The sequence below is a fragment of the Ochotona princeps genome, chromosome 13 (assembly GCF_030435755.1).
Source record: "Ochotona princeps isolate mOchPri1 chromosome 13, mOchPri1.hap1, whole genome shotgun sequence".
Classification (NCBI taxonomy): Eukaryota; Metazoa; Chordata; class Mammalia; order Lagomorpha; family Ochotonidae; genus Ochotona; species Ochotona princeps.
Genome location: NC_080844.1, coordinates 44107979 through 44129328, shown reverse-complemented (window position 1 = coordinate 44129328; position 21350 = coordinate 44107979). Strand labels below are relative to the sequence as shown.

The following is a 21350-nucleotide window of genomic DNA, read 5'->3' as shown; positions in this document are numbered from 1 at the left end:
GGGGGCATTGGGGGGACATCTCAGACATGAGCAGCCAGGGGTGGGCAGCAAGCCCCCCCCAGCAGCAGGGTCAATGTGACCAGGTCATCACCCAGGGACCAAAAAAGCTCACCTTGCCACACTGACCCTTATCATACTCTGCCTCCCCCACCAGACTGAGGAGGTCCCCTCCCAGCACCCAGCACCCAGCACCCAGCACCCAGGAGAACATCAATAACAGTTTACTGAATGAATGAGTTCTTTGGAAGAACTTTAAGACAAGGTGTGGGCAAAAGGACTAGACCAGTCCCAGCCTGGGGAGAAAACTTGGTACCCTCTGCCCACTTAAGAGATGCAGTCACTGAGGCACTGGGGTGACCAAAACTGTAGGAAAGAAACTGGTTCTGGGACTAACCTGTCTCAGCCATTTCCACTTTTTCCTTTTTTTCACAGCCTACTACCCCGCAGGATTCTCATACCCTTTCTCTCACCATCAGCCAGAGGAGTCTCCTCCAATCCTGTGAGGGGTGCACAGGAGTTGTTAATGGCTTTCCTACTTACTGTATACCCCTGGGGGAGCCACTCCCCACCCGCGTCCCCATGGTCCTAAGAGACCACGCTCAGAGGTCTCAGGCCCTGTGGCGCTGTGCGCACCTGCTCGGGACGCAGGGGGTGGGCACCTCGGATTGAGGAGGTGCGGGACTCACAGGCTGCTCAGGAACGCAGAGCCCCTCAGCCCCTCCCGCTGCACTGCGCGCTCCCGGGTGCTCCTAGAAGCAGCAGCTGTCTCGGCCCCAGCAGTTCCTCCCGCGACTCCCCAGTCGGGGACTTCCCGGGCGGGCTCCCCAGCCCCCGCACTGCCTCCTGTCCCGCTGGGGCGTCCTGTCCCTGGCGGAGGGCCGGCCGGGCGGGACTCCCGCCCACTCGTGGCCCGCCCGGGGGCGGTGCCTGCGGGGCCTCGGACGCAGCAGGCTGGGGGCTGATGGCCACGGAGACTGGCAGATAAAAGGGCCCCGGGGCGCCCCGGGAGGCCCGTTCCCGCCGCTCCGCCAGGCCCAGCCCTTGACCGTCCACGTTCCACCGGTGAGCCCCAGCCTGGCTGGCCTGTGGGTCTGCCTCTTGCTGTGCTGCCTGTCCATCCTTCTGTCTCTCTGAGGTTTTCTGGGGGCTGGGGGCTGGTAGGGATGGAGTCCCGTGCGCGGCCAGCTTGGCCCTCTTGCGACTGAGCTGGGGAGCTTGGCGGGTGGCCCCAGGTCCCGCGCCCTGATCTCTGGTGCCTGTGTGCCTGCTTGGAGAACAGGCTGTATTCTCTGCCTTGCTACCCAGGGAGGGGCTGGGGAAGGCCAAGGTGATTCAGGTGTCCGCTCCTGTGACTGGGAGAACAAAGGCCAGAATAGGGCAGACAGTGCTGGGGTGAGAGGGAAAGGGGCGCGGGTGTCTCGAGAGAAATTAAGCCCTGCAGTTTCCAGCCTGGAACGTGGCAGTGCTCCCAAGCAGGATCACGGGCTGAGAGGGGTACCCAAGGAGCTTCAGGGAAGGGGTTGTGGGGGACTGCCCCCCCAGAAGAGCACCCTCAAGCTCTATGTTCAACACCTTTGGGCAGTTGCCCTCCTGCAGCCCTCCCTCCCAGACCAGAGCAGCAGGGCAGGTCAGCAGGTGCCACTTCCGTCTGAGCTGGCAGCATTATGGGACTGTCACTTGGTGGTACTGGGTGCTGGCACTCACCCCAGCACCCTAACACCACCGCCGGGCTCCTTAATCAGCCAGTCACAGGGTGGAATTCCATTCAGCTCCCTGCTTCCCTTTCTTGTTCTTCCTCTCCCCGCACAGGTTTGAAATCCAGCTTGTAGCCAGGCTGCTTGGATTTGAATCCTGCCTGGGCAATGAACGTCTGATTTTTCTCATTTTTGCATCTGTAAAGGGGAAAGAAGGATTCGGTCAATATTTCTGCATTTATTATTATCCTCACCTCCTTCTCTACTGCACCCCTCCTTCCTTCCCTGGCTCATCATGCTCCTGCTTCCCTTCAGAAAGTAACTGTCACCATGGGGCTGCTTCCTTCTCTCCGGCTGACTTTGCAAGTCGGGTCTCCTCCTGTGCCCAGGGCCGGGGGCAGGTGTGTGGCATCAGGAAGCCCTCACACAAAGTGCTAGGAAGCTAGGGGACTGGGAGGTCTCTATGAAGAGGTGTTTGAGCTGGGTGCTGACAACTGCTGGGAGCTTAACAGCCTGAGACAAAGGGGGAGGGTACGCCAGGTAGGAGAATGAGGGCCCAGGCGTGGCAGCTGGGTGATGCACATGATGCTTGGGGGATGTAGTGAGAAGGCAAATTTACTGTAAACAAAGACAATGGGAGTACTGCAGTGGGGAAAGGCCAAGGAGAGGGGCTCTCTCCGAGTGTACCTGACTTCTAGTGCCAGCTGCTGCCTGTCCACCTCCGGTGGCTTTTCAGCAAAGGGGACTGCCCTGGCCTGGAATCCAGGGTCTTGACACAGAAGCCCAGCCCTGGTGGGGAGGGAGGCTCCTGGCCTGGAACTGTCTCAAGCCTCTAAGCTGTGGACACTGAAGCTACAAGCCAGGGTGCACCTGTGCACCCCTCCCCAAACAATCCAGGTGGAGGAATTCCCCAGTGCCACTGCCACCCCCTGATTTTACATGTGTTGCAGCTAAGACTTTACCAAGGAGACCCCTGACTCCAGGCTCGCAACCCTGCAAGGGAAGGGCCAGAACGTCATGTCTCCCGAGGGTGCTGGGGCCTGAGGCCATTGCTCAGTCCAGACCCCATGTGACCACTGCATCCTGGCAGCCGGGGGCCCTCAGCCAACCCTCCCCTCCTTGATTGCTTCCTGGGGAATGTCCCTACTCAAGGCAACTTTGGCTTGGGTCAGTCCCAGGCTGTCCGCTTCCTTCTTAGGGAGGCTCAGAGGAGGAAACGGGACCATGAAGTAGCAGAGAGCAATAGTCATGACTTTGGTTGGGAGCTCTCACTTTGCACCCTATGAGTTTATTTCTGAGACTATTGATGACGTCTGTGTTAACTTTAAAAATTAAGAAAACCACATTGTTCCTGATGGGAACATGAGTGCTGCTTGTGCGGACAGGCTTCAGAAAACAGTGTTTAAGTTGGGAAACGGAGCCCAGGAGGGGACCCAGTGGGGAGAAAGTTTGTCGTGAGAATGCCATGCCAGCAGTTCACAGCCCCGGGGAGGGGGAGAATGGCATGCTGGAGGGTGTGCTCCAGGGACATGAAAGCAGGCAGTCTGACCCCTAGTGTACAGTCTTTAGCACCGTATTGTGCCACAACCTGTCTACGCAGCCGGTTCCTGCTTCCACACCTGGCACCACTCTGGGTGCTGGAGACACAGCACACAGTCCCCAACCCCATGGACCTCCACTCCTCAGCCCCATGTGGAGTCCTTCCAAGACAAGTCCACTCCACTCAGCCCTGCCCTCTCTGAGTCAGTTACCAGCCATGGGGCTGGGGGTAGCAGGGCCTAGGAGGATCCTGTCCGCGCCCTGCCCCCAACACACACATGCAGGCTGATGAGCTGCTTTGTCCCCTGGGAGTATCAGTGACCATGAAAGAGGTGGGCCTTCTGTGTTGGTTCTTCTAGGTGGGTCTTCACTCACTATTGGCAGCAGAGCTGGGGGCTGAAGAAGCTTTAAGATGGTGGTTTCAGGGCTCTCTGGCACCTCTCACCAGCCACGATGCCCTCCTGTATGCCTTGGCCCTCTGCCTTCTGCCGGGAGCCAGGCTGCAGGTGTAAGAGGTAGCAGAGCCCCCGGGAAACAGGGGTCCTCCCTCTCATGAATGTTGGCTGCCCGAGGAGCTCAAGGCCCCTGATCTAGCACCAACCTGCCTCTCCCACCAGCATGCCCTGCCAAGCTTCCAGCACTGCCATGTGGGGTGGAGACATGATATTTCTGCTCTTGTACAGGCTCACCTCCTTTCTCTTCCTGTTCCCCAAGGAACACTCCTCTCCCCACTAGAAGAACTCTGGCCCATCCAAATAAGGGCCAGGTCTGTGTCTCTCCTTGGAAAGCCTTCACTGGCTCCTCTTCTCCATCTTCATGGGGGCAGAGAGGGTGTTAGGGGTCTTCACCTCCATGTTCCCACATCTGGCCTATTCACTGTCCTGGAGAAAGTATTCCAGTTGTACATGTTGAACCAATGCACAAATCCTATACTCAGTGGTACCTACAGCCATGGCTGGAGGATGTCATTGGGTAACTGAGCTCAAAGAGCTATCCAACTTCACTTTAGAGATAAAGTTTGAAAGCTTTGCCCAGCAAATTAGCCTTTCCTATTCAGCTGTCCATGCACTAGTCTATAATGAAGGGAACATTTACACACTTGATCAGGGTAGCACAGTTGGGCATCTCACACCCATGGGGAGGGGAAGACGAACTCCTCTTCTAACTTGTATGTGCCGCAGAGGTCTATGCTCAGGGGTAGAGTGGTGATCTGTCATGTTTACCTTCCACAGGTGCCTTGGCCCCAATTGACTGAAGCCGCCATGATGTGGTCTCTACCAACCACCTTGTCCCTGTTCCTGCTGCTGCTGCTAAACCAAGCCCCTCCTAGCAATCCACAGTCACTGGGCACTGCAAAGCTCCGGCTGGTGGGCCCAGGGAGCAGGCCAGAGGAGGGCCGCCTGGAGGTGCTGTACCAGGGCCAGTGGGGGACAGTGTGCGATGATGACTTCGCCCTCCAGGAGGCCACAGTGGCCTGCCGCCAACTGGGTTTTGAGGCTGCCTTGACCTGGGCTCACAGTGCCAAGTATGGCCAAGGGGAAGGTGAGTGACTGGTGGGGCTCACTTTGCCTCCAATGGAGCACATTGGATACCCACCCATCTGTTCTTTAACACCAGCTCAAGTGGTCTCCATGAGGTCTTCCTCAGCTCCAGCTGCAGATGACCTTATAATAAGGCATCATCATTATCACCATCATCACCTCTAAATTCCTTTTCATAAAAGTTGGCATGTACTGAGTGCTTAGTAAACCTTACTGGATGCATGGATGGATGGATGGATGGATGGGATGGAAAGATGAGGGTATAGGTGAGCCACTACACTGACCCAAATTTTGGTAAACAGATTTCATAGGACTTGATGCTAAGAAGAGGCAGTAGGCAGGGCGTGATTCTAAGACTCCAGGGGGACCATCAACCCTCCTGAACCCCACTTTCTACACGTGGGGTCCTATCTAGGAGGCAGAGCTCATCCTTGAGCACCACCCATGCCCTCCCCAACAGGACCCATCTGGCTGGACAACGTGCGCTGTTTGGGTACAGAGAGCTCCCTGGACCAGTGTGGGTCTAACGGCTGGGGTATCAACGATTGCAGCCACTCAGAAGATGTTGGGGTGGTGTGCCACCCCAAGCGCCAGCGTGGCTACTTTTCTGAGAAGGTCTCCAATGCGCTCGGGCCCCAGGTGAGGAAACTGTTCAGGCTCAGGCCTCAGCCAAGAGTGGGACCAGGAGACACTCTCCTGCATGATAAACCTGGAGAAGGAAGGACAAAGAAGGAGGAAAGAGAGAAGAGCATGGGCCAGGCAGCATCCTGGGGGTGCTGGCCAGGAACAGGTACCTGGGTAGAAGGCAGGGCAGGGCGTCAGGGTCCACTGGGAACCACAGAAGCTGTTCCCCATCAGGGAGGCAAAAGCGGAGAGGGGGCTGCTTCACCCACAAGCCTTGGCCACAATTGCTGCCTCTTCCCAGCACAAACAATCCAAGCTAAAAACAGCTCAAGCCAAACAACAGGAGTGGGCAGGGCAGGGCTCTGGCTCCCACCCTCTGCTGCCAGGCAGCCTGCAGCCTGAGGCCAGCCGGCCCAGCCCATGGTGGGAGACGCTTCACTGATCCAGGTCACTTGGGACTAGGGTTGGGGGTGGGGTTTCTGGGCCGTAGGATCCTGCTGGAGGTCTCAAGCAGCTGCTCTGTGCCCATCTTGGTTCTCTCCAACTGGCCCCTCTCTAAGCCCAGCAGAAACCTCCCCAACTATAGGGTCTCCCATCCTGATCCAGTGCCGGCACAGGGACCATCTGCTGCCCTTCAGTTTAACATATTTGAGGAATAGGAGAGGTCCCACACAAACACATTTGTTACTTACTCAACATGTGGCTTTCCAAGAGTACCTCTCCCTTCTCTGTTCCATGGCCTGTCCAGTGAGGAATCAAGGTGAATGGTCTGAGCCCTGTCCCTTACCCCCACCACCCTGCCACCCACTTTCCTGAGTGACAATTTGAAGGAGCTCAGACGAGGGGCTGGGACCCTGGAGCCCACAGTGACTGTGCCCTGCAGGGCCGGCGGCTGGAGGAGGTACGGCTCAAGCCCATCCTTGCTAGTGCCAAGCGGCGTGTCCCAGTGACCGAGGGTGCCGTGGAGGTGAAGTATGAGGGCCACTGGCGGCAGGTGTGTGACCAGGGCTGGACCATGAACAACAGCAGGGTAGTGTGCGGGATGCTGGGCTTCCCCAGCGAGATACCTGTCAACAGTCCCTACTACAGGTAAGAGAGAAGGCAGTGGGATTAGGGGGTGCTGGCTGGGAGTACATGTACATGCATACAAGTCTGTGAGGTGTGTGTATGTGTGTTGGCATGCGATATGCACGTGAGTGTATGTGTAAGTTGTGTGGAGTGTGCAGGAGTTCTGCACATGTGTGATGAGTATGTGACAGCATGTGTGTAAGAGTTAAGGTGTGAATGTGCATGTGTAGGTGGCCTTGAGACCCTACGGGGTTCAGTGAGGGTTGGCAGGTTGGTCTGGCAGGTGTGGGTTTCTGGGGCAGGACACTGAGCAGGTGTGGGAGGGGGAGACAAACAGGCTAGTTGTTGGTAAGACAGACCCTGGGAGAGACCTAGGTCCAGGCAGAAAACAAACAGTATTTACCAGTCACAAAGAAAGAAGTGGCCATGCACAGAACACTCTTACACTGGGAACTATGCACAATGCCATGTTCCTGATTTAAAAGCTAGATTTTTTTCTGAAGACACTTGCAGAGCCACCCTCTAGTCCTACTATATTTTGGTCTCAACTCTGCCAGTAACTAGCTGTGGGCCTTTGGTATGACATTGATTAGCCATTCCACTGGGAATGTTCTCCACTTGGCCCTCATGTCTTCTGCTCTGATTCAGGCTGTGATTGGATTGCATGTTAGCAAGACATGTGGCAGGGCGGCTTTGGGGAGAGGAGGCATAAACTGTCAGAAATATAACTGCGTTGCCACAGTAGATTGCATCAGCCCTACAAATGACAGTCACTTTCATAGTTGTAGAAGCTCCACACGAATGAGAACTCTCCCCCATCACTTCAGTTCACCCACCTTGAGTTGTCACTCTACATTTAGGGCATTGGGAGCCCTTGCCTTGTTGTGTGACTGGAGAAAGGGGGTGAGGGGCTGCCACGTGGCACCATCCCTGGGGAGGACAATGACGCAGGCCCCTAGCTGCTCCTCCTCACTACTGGGTAATTGCACAGCTGGGTCCTGCTGACTCACCACTACCCATGACAAGGGCAGCTATGATTACAGCCTGGGTGTCCTCCTGGTGGCAGCTTTCTCACTCCCACCCCAAGCAAGGCCCTCAGCTGCCACCTGTCCCCAAGGGACCTTTCCCTGGTGCCTGCTTTCAGGACATTCCATGAAGGTCCCCTTGCATCTGGACGGGGAAAGCTTGAGTTGCCTGTGCAAGGGGCAGTCTGGAGAAAGAGACCCCACTTTAGGACTAGCTGAGGGACCCTGCTTGCCTTCCCTGTAAAATGGGATCATTGTTATTTGTGGGGTGGCTACTTACCAGGATTGGTATGAAGCTCAGCATTAAAGTAAGATTTATGAGCAAGTCAACATACTACAAAGTGTGATATAAAGGGAAGGATGACGTAAGGAGCCCGGAGGGCAGGGACTTCCACACCCCTCCCCTCCTCATCCATTTTCTCTCACCACAGGAAAGTCTGGAATCTGAAGATGAAGGATCCCAAGTCTAGGTGAGGAGTTACACCCACAGGGGAGGATGCCAAGGGGTATGGGATGAGGGGGCATCTCTGCGACCCCAGCTTGACCTTCCTGCAGTCAGGAAGCTCTTCCCTCAGCCCCTCCTCCACCTTCAGTCGCCCCTCTCTTGCAGGCTGAAGGGCCTGTCAAGTAAGAATTCCTTCTGGATCCACCGAGTAAACTGTCAGGGCACAGAGCCTCACATGGCCAACTGCCAAGTGCAGGTGGCTCCACCGCGGGACAAGCTGCGGCCGGCCTGCCCAGGAGGCATGCATGCTGTGGTCAACTGTGTGGCAGGGCCCCGCTTCCGCTCCGCAAAGGCAAAGCCTCGGCGCAAGGATTCCAGGGAAGAGGTGAGCCCCAAGGGGCCCTGTAGGTTTGGAAGCTGCTGGGGTTATGGGGGGATCCGGGGCAGACAGGAGAGAGAATAAAGCTGAATTGGGAGGAGATCAGGTCATAAAACAGTACACTCTTGCACTTTATCTAAAAGTGTTAACATCACCCACCAAGAATAAAATATAACCACAAAAGCAATCATTAAATTATAGCAGCAGCCTATTGGTGTCAGAAGAGTGGGCTGGCATTGTGGTGCAGCCAGTTAAGTTGCTGCTTGTGATACACTGGCATCCCAGCTGCTCCACTTATGATCCAGCTCCCTGCTAATGCACCTAGGAAGGTAGATGGCCTGAATTCTTGGGTCCCTGCCAGCCATGTGGGAGACCCAAATGAAGGTCCTGGCTTCAGCCTGACTTAGTCCCCGACTATGGTAACTGTCTGGGGAGTGAACCATCAGATAGCATGCACCCTCTCTCTCTCTCCTCTCTCCGTAACTCTAACTTTCAAATAAATCCTTTTTGTTTTTCTTTTAAAGCAGATGACAAGTGCTAGTGAGGTGTTTATAGAATCATCTAGAACCACACTGATAACCCTGGGGTATTTAACTGTCATTGAAGGAACAGGGTGGAGAAAAATGGTATTCCAGGTGACAGCTGTAGGCAGTTAGAGGCCCTACCCTGGCCGTGGTGGCTCAGCCCCTGCTGGCTGCCCTCGCTGAAGCATGTTTCCTCCCCCAGGAGCTGCGGGTACGCCTGCGCTCCGGGGCCCATGTGGGTGAGGGCCGAGTGGAAGTGCTCCTGAACCGCCAGTGGGGCACAGTTTGTGACCACAGGTGGAATCTCGTGTCCGCCAGTGTCGTGTGCCGGCAGCTTGGCTTTGGCTCCGCTCGAGAGGCTCTCTTTGGGGCCCAACTGGGCCAAGGTGAGTGAGGGGGGCCAGCCTGGGGTGGGGAGGAATCTGACCATATTACTGTTCCAGCTGTTGGTGGTCTTGGGATGCCAGGGCCCAGGACAGGAGAATGCCTCACTCTTTGGAGGCGAAGCCACAGGTATGGAGCTCTAGGGCCAGAGCCTCACTGCACCTCTCTCCACGCAGGGCTGGGGCCCATCCACCTGAGCGAGGTGCACTGCAGAGGATACGAGCGTACCCTCAGTGACTGCCTGGCTCTCGAAGGGTCCCAGAATGGCTGTCAACATGAGAACGATGCTGCCGTCAAGTGCAACGTCCCTGACATGGGTTTCCAGAACCAGGTAGGACCGAGCCTGGTCTTAGGTACTGCATGGACCCAGCAGAGGGTCGTCCTAACACAGAGGGGCTGCCTTGGGAACAGTCTGCTTTGCTTGGAAGTCCAACCTGACCCTGCCCATGGTCTCAGAGATGTCAAGGGACCCCCAAACTCTGCCAGTGTCACACTTTCCCACTTGCTGTCGCAGTGGCCCTGTAAAGGTGGGAAAGTGACTAGGGGAGAGTGCTACAGCTGGCAGTACCAGAGCTTATGGGATGCTCAGGGTTGCTATGGGCAAGTCACTGGTATCCTGTAAAATGGGGCTACCTCTCTCATGGGATCACTGCGGGGGAGGGGGACAGGAGGAGATGGACATGAAACCATTTTGTAATTGAATCATCATGTGTGGTAGGACTTCAGGTAGGACAGCAAGAGCCTCTTGCACAAGTAATTTGAGTCAGGTTTCTCTAACAGGGTGATCATACAGACTAGCTAGTATACTGCCCTTCCTTTATGGAAGACACAAGTCAGAGAACGGTCAAATCTTGGGTACCTGGAGTGAGGTGGCTTGAGCAGGTATCCAGCTCACACCCTGTGTTCTCCTCCACCAAGGCCCTCCAGCAGCTCACTTACCTGTGACCATTGCAGGTGCGCCTGGCTGGTGGGCGTAGCCCTGAGGAAGGCATTGTGGAGGTGCAGGTGGAGCTGAATGGCGTCCAGCGCTGGGGAACCGTGTGCAGTGACCACTGGGGGCTCAGTGAAGCCATGGTGGTCTGCCGACAGCTTGGCCTAGGTTTTGCCAACCATGCCATCAAGGTAGGTCCCTGACTCACTCTTTCTCTACAGTCTACGAGCCTCCTAGACCAAGAGGGTCAAAACTTCTGGAGCTGTTGGCCCTTCACCCATTCATTCAACAATTCATTATTTTCAAATTTTCTTTTTAAAATATTTATTTACTTATTTGAAAAGCAGAGTTACAGAGATAGACAGGAAGAGACAGAGATCTTCTATCTGCTGGCTCATGCCCCAAATAGTCACAATAGCCAGGCCAGGCCGGACTGAAGCCAGGAGCTTCCTATATCCTATGTGGATACAGGAGCCCAAACTCTTGGGCACTATTTCACTGCTTTTTCTTAGGCCAGTAGCAAGGAGCTGGATTGAAGCAGAGCGACTGGGACTGAAACCAGCACTCATATGGGATGCTGGCATTGCAAGCAGCAGCTTTACCTGTTATGCCACAACACTGGCCCCAACAATTCATTATTGAGTAAAACTATGGGCTGTTGTAATGCTGGGTGCTGGGGATTCTGTGGTAAACAAGACATAGTCCCTGCCTCATAGAGCATGCTGTCTACTGAAGGAGGCAGTCGTTAATAAAATGTTCACACAATCAGGTATTTACTACCGACAAACAGGGAAGGCCAGGAATAATTGGTCCGGGTAAAGACCCTGTACTTGGGGAAAAATTGATTTGGTTGAAGAAATTAGGGGGAGAGAGGTATGAAGCAGACAGGTGGAAGGAGGAAGACCATTCAAAGCCTGCATGTTAGCTTTTAAATGGCTTTTTCCTCTGTTGTTTGGAAAACAGCTGAGATTAACATGGAAGAAGGGATGCATACTCAACAGGCATGAAAAAATGTTGGACTACAGCAGGCTAGTGGCAACCTGGGAAGAAATAAGTGGATAGACCCAAAAAGTCCCAATGAACAAAACCAAGGGGTGTGGCTGTAACGGAGAAACCCAGGCTCTGCACCCACCTGGGGCTGCCGGCCAGTGCCTGGGCATATCTCACCTAGAGAACTGGGCTCAACCCAGAGCACAGCCAATAGCGTGGGCAGTGTGAGGAAGAGGGGAATACAGCCTCTGGGCATGTGAGGAAGGCACATGTTTGTCCTCTGCCAATAGCAAAGGATTGTCCCCTGAAGAGGGTTGGGGGAAGATGGAGGTTGCTCACAGGACTTTTGCCTCCATATATGAAGAGCTTTCTGATATCATAGGAACTCCCACTGTGACATGAACTGCCCCAGGGCTTCCTTGGGGTTCAGGATGTTCAGGAAGGGCTGGGCCTGCTCCAGACAGAGTGTTCTGAAGAGACCGAAGCCGCACAGAGGTACCAGAGATGATTCCAGAGGTTCCGCTCGGCTCTGATGGGGTGACCCTGACTCTTTCCTTAGGATACCTGGTACTGGCAGGGGAGCCCAGGGGCTGGAGAAGTGGTGATGAGTGGGGTGAGCTGCCTGGGCACGGAGCAGGCTCTGCAGCAGTGTCAGAGGCACGGCCCGGTGCACTGCTCCCATGGCAGCGGGCGCTTCTCAGCTGGAGTCTCCTGCACCAACAGTGAGTAATGGGAGGGGCCTTCTGGGGGCGGGGCGGGGCTTCCATGCCAATCTTAGCTCCGTGGTGGCAGAGCAGGGCAGCAGAAGCACCAGCCTTGCCATTTCCCCATGGTGTGTGGGCAAGTCACCTGTTAAATCAGGATACAAGCCCTGCCACCTCTTAGAGTTACTGTGAGAATGAAAATAGAGTAGATGAAAAATGTAAGGATACAGAAGTTTGTTTTGTTTTGTTTGTTTGTTTCCCAACTCCAAGGTTATGGCCAACAGTTGAAAAACAGAATAGAAAACATGAGTATATTTGGTAATGGTGGTGTTTTTTTTCTTGGGGTCATGTGTGTGTGTTGGGTTACAACAGAAAATATATTGTGGTATGTGAGGAAAAAGTTTTGAAAATTGTTGTGGAAGAGAGTAAACATGAGGGACCCTGGCCCCCAAAGGCCCAGCTGTGTTCCCTTCCTGAGTGGTGGGATTTATCACAAAGGTTTTAGGGCGAGACCATTTGTGGCACAGATCGCTCCTCTCCCCACGCACAGAGTCTCAGGGCAGTAGCACCTGTTTGACATCTGCCAATCATGTCCAAGATAACTAGGCTTAGCGTAAAGGCTATGGGCTGGCCCCAACCCAAGTGGCCTTCACAGCCAGACTTAACATTTGTCCACTTCAGCCTGGGAAGAACACCAGGCCACACAGTGCACCCTTGGCCTGAGAGTGGGCCTCCCAGGCAGCAGGAGGACCATCCCCTGGGAACCTGACATCCTTGCCTGTTACACTGTGTGAGGTGGCAGCTTTTTTGAATGTGTTTCATGTTTCCCAACAGCTGGGTATCTACAGCTTCCGTAGTCACCCGTTCTGCCCCTCTGACTTTCCTCATTTCCTTCTTTGACTCGCTCATTCCCTGAAAGCCCTCCTCCTTCCCCTCAGGAACTCTAGGGTCAGTGGGCATAGCCTGGCTCTCTCCAAAACATGTCATGGAAAATTTGACAGCATTTTTAGTAATAATTCAGGTATCACATAGCCCATAGCCAACCAGCCAAATCCTCGTCTGCACTCCCAATGCCTGTCCATGAAAATCAACCAGAGCTCCCATTACGCCTGTCAGTGCACAGGCTCACCCACGGGACGCCTCTGCCAAGACACCTCAACCCTGTGTTAGGGCAGAAATAGGTAAATGGGCAACTTATCTTATCTTTTCTGAGCTTGTTCCAACAATTACGCTGCTGCACACTTCTGTGACAACATATGGAGGCCCAGAGACGGTAGAGACCCATGTGGCTTTAGGGGAGGGCAGGAGCCCCTGAAACAGGGGAAGCAGAGGACGAGGCCCTAAGCTGCCTGCTGAGCCCCCTGCTAAGCCCCAGCCCCAGGCACCAGCACAGGGAAGCTTCAGAAATGCCCAGGATGCCTCAGAAGAGCTATGACGGGCCACCTGGGATGATCAAGTCAGAACAGGCCCCCTCGAGTCAGCACGGACCTGGGAGCTGTAGAATAGACCAGAGCAGGCAGGGTCAGACCCTTCTTCTCCCTTCCACCCTCCCTTGCTCTCTCCTGGTGACTTACACTAAAGGAACTGAGGCCCTGAGAAACACCAAGCTGGGCAGCAGCAGACCTGCCAGGATGCGATGAGATATTTTTGCAGGCTGAAAAACATTTACACAGAAATACTGGCTCAAACTAACTGCATGTTTCCTGTAGGCCAGACGCTGATCTAAGCACATCATAAGTATTACCATATCAATAGCATGATTATGATCTGTATCTTACAGATAACAAAAATGACAAAAAGGTTAAACAGTTACAAGGGCTAGTTAATGGCAGAGTCAGAAATTAAGCCAGAATAAACCCAGGAAGCCTGGCTCTGAGGCCAGCAAGCTTAACCATGGCACCTCCCAGGCTAGAGTGATTGGTTTTTCCTTCTGTTGTTACTAAAACTTGTCTCCTGAATCCTCAATTGTCCTTTTGTCCAGAGGCCTCCCAGAAAGCTTAGTCTGGGGCCGAACCTGTGTTCCACACAGATCAAGATTGGCTGCTTTCCTACCCTTGGCCTCACTGCCACTCTGTGCCGCCCAGGTGCTCCGGACCTGGTGATGAACGCCCAGCTAGTACAGGAGACAGCCTACCTGGAAGACCGTCCGCTCAGTCTGCTGTATTGTGCCCACGAGGAGAAATGCCTCTCCCAGTCAGCTGACCGCATGGACTGGCCGTACGGGCACCGTCGACTACTGCGCTTCTCATCCCAGATTTACAACTTGGGCCGAGCTGATTTCCGCCCCAAGACTGGCCGCCACAGCTGGATTTGGCACCAGTGCCACAGGTGTCTGCGTACTTCTTGGCTGTAGAGGGCTAAGGACATGAATCAAGGGCCAGGAATCAGTTCAGTTCTTTCCAGGCCTTGGGCACATTTTCCTGGGAGGAGTGTGCACTCTGGATCAGTCTCCCTTCCCAGACATATTGGCCTTGTCCGGGCAGGCAGTAAGGGAATTAGAGTAGCATCTGCTGGTCCTCTCCATGTCTTGCCTTACCTGGATGAAACCATATTGATGATGCGCACGAGGGCTCTTTCCTACAACAGTGTCCCACTGAGGATACTGCTAGAAGCTGTGCTCATTCAGAACAGTATTGAACAGTTTTTTTCCCTTATGTTGGGTTTAGGCCTTGTCTTTAGAAGCCAGGTGAATAAAGCGAGAACTTGCAGAAAGCTGGAGGCTCAAAAACAGACACATCATTCAGGACCCTGGCTCTGCAGAGAAATGTGTTGGTTCCTGCAGCAGCAAGGCAAGTCCAGAGAGAAAGGCACTAACAGGCAGGTACTAAAAAGGAAACAGTGAACATTCTTTCCTATTAGGAGACTCCAGGCCTGACAGGAGGAGAGAGAATACACAGCTGTGGGTGGAGAATGGGCAGACTTGGAGACCTGGCCTTGCCTGAAACCAGCAGGCACCTTCCTCCTCGTAGCGTGAACAGAGCTGTCATTACTGCTGGATTGGAGTCAGTGGCAGCAGTCTGGTCCCAGGCTCACAGGGAGCAGAGAGTTCCCCTGCCCAGGAGTCTAGCTCTGAGGCTCTGCAGCCAGTTATGCCAGGTGACCCTTCCTCCTACTAGGCACTAGGTGATGGGAACAAAGAAGGTAGTGGACCACACCAACCCTGGCGTAGTGGGAGAAACACACTGTCCTGTTACTGTCACTTTCCACGGTGGGTGACAACAGGGCCCAGTGCCTCGGTCTTCCCTGCCAACTCCCATGTCAGGCTGACGGCTCTGCCTTTTCCACAGGCACTACCACAGCATCGAAGTCTTCACCCACTATGATCTACTCACTCTCAATGGCTCCAAGGTGGCTGAGGGGCACAAAGCCAGCTTCTGTCTAGAAGACACAAACTGTCCAACAGGTACTTAGCTTCTTGTCAGCATATCCTTCTTGTAATGGTCCTTAGCCCCTGAGGGGTCAGGCTCCCCTCAGCCCCTTCCAATGGCCCTGGCACCCTGCGATCTGGCTTGGGAACAGCACTCCAGGTACTGACAATAACAATCATCTACTTTTTACATTCCGAGATCTTAGATGAAAGGTCTCTACTTCCTATGAATTCCTGATACACTTGGCACCACTTTTAAAATGCTTAACACTGTCTTTGTTAGATAGTAATTGTGGCTCTGTGTCATCTCTGCTGAGGACAGGTTGTTTGATTTGGATTGGCATGTCCAAAGTTCCTAGCCCTTCGGAATGGCATGGTGAACATGAACTTTTAGAGGGCTGGATGCACTGAATGATGGAGACAGATACATTGATCAGTCTAGTAGGGCTGGAATCTTTTTTTTTTTAAGATTTATTTTTATTGGAAAGGCAGAATTGATCCTCTATCCGCTGGTTCACTCCCCAAGTGGCCACAATAACCAGAGCTGAGCTGATCCGAAGCCAGGAATCAGGAGCTTCTTCCAGGTCACCCACAGCTGCTTCTTTGGGCCGACCTCTACTGCTTTCCCAGCCACAAAGCAGGAAGCTAAAATGGAAGTGAGGCAGCTGGGATATGAACCAGTGCCCATATGGGATCCTGGTGCATGCAAGGTGAAGACTTTAGCCACTAGGCTACTACACTGGAATCTTTTGATCACATTTCCTAGACCAACAAGAGATTTTCACTGTAACATCCAAAGTAGTAATCTCTGTCATAGAGGTGGCTTTCTGTGGTGTTGGATTTCAGTTAGTAATAATATTGGCTCCAATACTCAGGCCAGTCATTTAATGAAGCCTCAGGTCTTTATAATATAATCTGTGAACCAAGCCTACCTGAACTGAGCTGGTCAAATTGGTGTGAAAATTAAATGACAGCGTGAAAGACCTAGCAGAATGCTTGGGCTCAAGTGCTTCCCAGTGCCTCAGCTACTCCCTTTCCTACAGGACTGCAGCGGCGCTATGCGTGTGCCAACTTTGGAGAACAGGGAGTGACTGTAGGCTGCTGGGATACCTACCGGCATGACATCGATTGCCAGTGGGTGGATATCACGGATGTGGGTCCGGGGGACTATATCTTTCAGGTAAGTATTCCAGGCAATTTCCCACAGGAGCTTCAGTTTCTCCAGACATCCCCACATTTTCCCTGAGATAAATGAGGGCAGAAGGTTTCACATGTAGTCTCCAATAGGGCTGTCACTTAAAGGAGCTGTGCTGTCATGGAAAGAACATTCACTCAGGATCCAAAGGACCTGGGTTTGAGTTCTAGTTCATCAGACATTACAAGGATCACAGCTTTTCTCTGTAAAACAGGCATATTAATGCCTATTCCTGTGGTGATGTTAATGAAGCAAAGAACAGAAACACACAAAGTGCATACAACATGAGATGTGGGAGATGTTACACCCGGTCAACTCACCTAGAAATCAATCACCCTTTTTCAACTGTGCCCCCTCATGCCAGGTGGTTGTGAACCCCAAATATGAGGTGGCAGAGTCCGATTTCTCCAACAATGTGATGCGATGTCGCTGTAAATACGATGGACACCGAGTATGGTTGCACAACTGCCACACAGGTATTTCTGAGTCACTTTGTAAGACTCTAAAATGTTCTTTGGGTGTGACCTGTATGTGTGCATGAAAGGCTAAGGGTAGGCCAGACATGAGTTTCTTCTGACATCTTCACAGATGTGTTTCTGTCACTGGTCAGACCATTGACTTCACCTAAAAGCTACTCCTACACTTGTTTGCCCTCAAGGGAGTGTACTTGTAAAATTGTTTCTAGTCTGTTCTAGAATCTTTTTTGTTAGCTCGAGCCATGTCAGATTTTTCCAGCCCATCATTTCCCCTCTCCTGAATGCTCTCAGTTCTCCTCCTTCCTAAGCTGACACCATCTCAGAGTAGTCCTCTGTGGCTTGTGTTACTACCTCGGCTGTGAGAAACACAGGGAACATGGACAGAGGGACGGGACTGAGAGTATCAGACAAAAGAAGAAGCTCAGAGTCTGGAGTTACTTAATGAAGACTTGTTTTAAAAAAATAAAATTTATTTATCATTTGGAAGACAGAGTCAGAGAGGGGGAAAGAGAGAGAGAACGAATCTCTTGCATCAGCCATCGAACTCACCAAATGGTTGCAACAACTGGGGCTGGCCCACATGGAAACCAAGTGCCTGAAACCCCATCCAGGTCTCCCACAAGCATAGCAGGTGCCCAAGTATTTGGGTTACGTTCCACTGCTTTCCCAGGTGCACTAGTAGGGAGCAGCCAGGATCTGAACTGGCACTCCTATCAGATGCTAGTGCTACAAGTGGTAGCTTAACCCACTGTGCCACAATGCTGGCCCCATGAAAGGACTCCTTACAGAGGTATGCACAGAACCAAGGAAACAAGGAATGTTGAAACCTCTTTCACAAGAGTGAAACACTATCACTCCCTTTGGGCTTCAAGGGTGAAGGGTGTTCTGGAGACAGAAGGCTCAAGTCAGGACAGAGGGTGAATCAAGATGGAGCTAGAGTCAAGATTGTCAGTTCTGGAAGAAATGCCCAATCTCTCTCCCTTCTCATCCTCTTAAACCTGCAGCTGTTGCTTCAGAAGCCAAAGGACAAGGAGCCAGGGCAATGTCCTCTAGGGGTCAAGATATAGAGTAAAGGTCAAAGAATCAGTCTTGGGGAGTAGGCAACGAAGAACCAGTACCACCCACACCCTGTTCACAGAATAGTCTAGTCTTCCTGGTGGTCTGAAAGCACACCGCTGGCCAGGGTCGACTCTATAGAATGTCTGGTGTGTGTGTGTGTGTGTGTGTGTGGTGTGTGTGACTGACTGATTCAATTCTAAGGGTAAGCTGGGCAGAACAGGGCTGTGACCTGCAGGGCAAAGCTGGTCACTCAGCTGTTTTTCTTTGGCCCACAGGAGATTCATACCGAGCCAATGCAGAGCTCTCCCTGGAGCAGGAACAGAGACTCAGGAACAACCTCATCTGAAGCCATCCCTGCACACTCCTAGCTGCTGCCCACACATCAACACCAGATACCTCAGCTGACTGGAGCCATGTCCTTCACAGATGCCTCATTCACAGGCAATGGGGCCGGGGCCAAGGGACACCAAGAACCTGCTCAGGAAGCCTTTTGAAGTTGAGATGACCAAACCAGGATAGTACTGCTCGCTTAGGGTAGCCATGGGCCTCTCTCCCCTAAGGGCCTGTGGCCTAGGGCCTCCAAGCTTTGGACAGCTGAGCTTCTCTTCCACAAGACCTAATCCTTCCTGGATCTTGCCAGAGTTCTGGATTCAGGACCAATGCCCCATCTAAGTGCTTCCTTGTGAATGACTTGGAGGATTTGAGAAGAGAGGACTCGAATACACAGGAGACCAGGAAACGGGGTTATCTCACTGCTAGGAGCACAGAGCAACACTGTGTCAGAGTCACAAGTACCAGCAAAGCTGACGCATTTAGCCCTCCCTGTACTGGTCCTCATTCAGAACTCCCCTCTACTAAGAATCTGTTTTTCAGCAGTCTTAACTTTATCCTGTTGCACACAGGGGTGTTCCTACCACCCATGAAAGCTTAGGCCTCAGGCATACCCTGACCTCCTGATGGAACAACATCACCAGTTACTGAGCGCTCGAGAAGGGCAAGTTTCATGGCCAGACAGGTCTTTTGTGCAAGGCAGCAAAGGTTAAGCAGAAAGACCATGGAGTAATAGGGACCTCAGCCCCTGCCAGGGCCCCTATCAAGGGGGAAAACAAAGTCTTGTATGACCTGGAAGATGGTCCCTCTGTCCAGGACCACCATGCGGTTCAGGATTGGCCTAGACTTCAGATCTCAACCAAAGAACTTTGCATTGAATGAGTTTTTGTAACAGAGAGAACATCGGTCCAACAAGCCACTCATCTCTATGGGAACATGAATACAGGTCTGATAATAGAGTGAGGGGTGAAAGACTGGAGAAATCAGAAGGGGGAACATTTAACTTAGTCAAGAACTGAACCTAGGAAAAGCCATCACCCTGCTTGGCATGACTGCACTATGCTCTTGCTCAGGTATAAAATTCCGTGGTCGTCTTGGACATGATTCTTGATTTCTTTTTCCTTTGAGAAACATTTAAAAAATGATCCTTGGGCCCGGCGGCGTGGCCTAGCGGCTAAAGTCCTCGCCTTGCAAGCACCGGGATCCCATATGGGCGCTGGTTCTTATCCCAGCAGCTCCACTTCCCATCCAGCTCCCTGCTTGTGGCCTGGGAAAGCAGTCGAGGACGGCCCAGGGCTTTGGGACCCTGCACCCGCGTGGGAGACCCGGAGGAGGTTCCTGGTTCCCGGCATCGGATTGGTGCGCACCGGCCCGTTGCGGCTCACTTGGGGAGTGAGGCATTGGACGGAAGATCTTCCTCTCTGTCTCTCCTCCTCTCTGTATATCTGACTTTCCAATAATAATAAAAAAGCTTAAAAAAAAAATGATCCTTATAGGTGTGACCCCCTACTGTCAATAAAGGTTGCTCATTATGGACTGCTATGAAAACAAGAGCAGCTGTGGTTGCCAGCACATTAACTCTACCCCTTTTCACAGCACATGACATATAAAGCACTCATGGCAAAGCCAGGAGGTTTCTCAAATCAGGTATTAGCCTATTACCTACTTCCTTCCCAGTTACCCTCCCCAGGTTCAAAGCTGAAACAGGGGTTGGAAAAGTTAACAGATGAAAAGTAAGAACAACAAAGGTGAAAGCTAAGGATTGGAAACTTTTGTAACAGAGGTTCCAAAGCCAGAAGGAAGGGTACCAGGCAACTTCATAACAGCACTTCCCTCCCCATATCCTAAGAATTGCACCTTCCTTAGGAAGTAAAAAAAAGACATGTTCTTAGGGTTTCCCATATGAATACAAGGGAGCACTTTCTTCCTTCTCCTTTACCCACTCTCACTCTTCATCTCCTTCCTTAGGCAAATGAAGCATTATATTTTGGCATGGCAGTTTAGGTAAACAAGGGAAGGACTGATTTCCTGTTGGATTCAGCAAACACCTTCTAAACAGTAACAACATTATACTCATACATGCAGCTACTGGCCTGTGAAGGGAGGTGCAGCCAGCGGGTGAGGTGTGGCAAGAGCTGACTAGGTTTGGGTATGGAGGTTACCCTCAGCTTCTTGTTGGATCTGGTTTCCAAAAGGGCTACAAAAAGCAAACCAGGCAGAGAGCCATCAGCTCTGGTGTCAGTCTTGCTGCCCACTTCACATGTTTGATGGGTGCAGCCAGTTCTAATTCCTGGAAAAAGCTGCACAAAGGTTGTGCTGTTATACCTCTGAGTTGGAAGGGAAGACCATGGGAAGACTGATGGCTGGCAGAGCTTACCACCAGATGAGGGATATTAACAGAATCTCAATCACCAAATCCCAAACAGAACCCAAAACCTCAGAAGACTTTTACTTTGCATACTTTAGTCTGGGACATTATAGTGCCAGGAACCTCCACTAACTCATTAGAAGCCTAATCTACCTCTGTTCTATATTAGGATTCATGGGGAGTATGCCTTTCTACTATAAATTCCAGGTGATCGTGGATTTAGATGTTTTACATACATGAAATAATGTTACATGACCAGCAGACTGTATTAACTGTCTTCCTGGGTATCCCACAACGGAGCCAGGAACAGCTACTGGGTGCTCTCCAATTAAGTCAGCTTATGAAGACATGGGTTTAGATATGGCCAGATTGGTTCCCCTCTGGACAAGCCTGAGGTAATGTGTACTGGGTAGACTGTCTCATCTCCAGCAGATCAACCCAAACTACTGGAGGCTGTAACTAAAGAGTATTCTCTGCTGATTACCAAATGAAAAGGGGAACAGGCTACTGGTACAGAGAGTATCAGAATAAGAATAAAAATAATAAAAGTAATTTCGCAAAATCATGACAACTACTAAAAATTTGGAGAATAAACTTAGGACTATGTATACCATCAACAATGTTCTTCAAAGCTAAATACAGTCAGAGGGGGGGAAGCCCCATCTCAGGGAAGTGATAGGGACAGTCATCTCTTCATTGCTGCTCAA

The 21350-nt window shown here is 52.3% G+C and overlaps 1 protein-coding gene across 1 annotated transcript; it reads left to right on the top strand.

Annotated features, from left to right (window-relative positions):
* The first annotated feature begins 952 nt into the window (after positions 1-952).
* LOXL4 (lysyl oxidase like 4) lies at positions 953-18406 on the top strand. The gene is made up of 15 exons (XM_004579980.2): positions 953-1062; positions 4466-4775; positions 5235-5413; positions 6282-6487; positions 7923-7961; positions 8102-8321; positions 9042-9225; positions 9400-9554; positions 10178-10345; positions 11704-11866; positions 13933-14176; positions 15136-15251; positions 16259-16395; positions 16775-16886; positions 18221-18406. Exons 2-15 carry the CDS (start codon positions 4496-4498, stop codon positions 18289-18291), a joined length of 2274 nt encoding a protein of 757 aa, XP_004580037.2. The 5' UTR covers positions 953-1062; positions 4466-4495; the 3' UTR covers positions 18292-18406.
* Positions 18407-21350: the final 2944 nt, after the last annotated feature.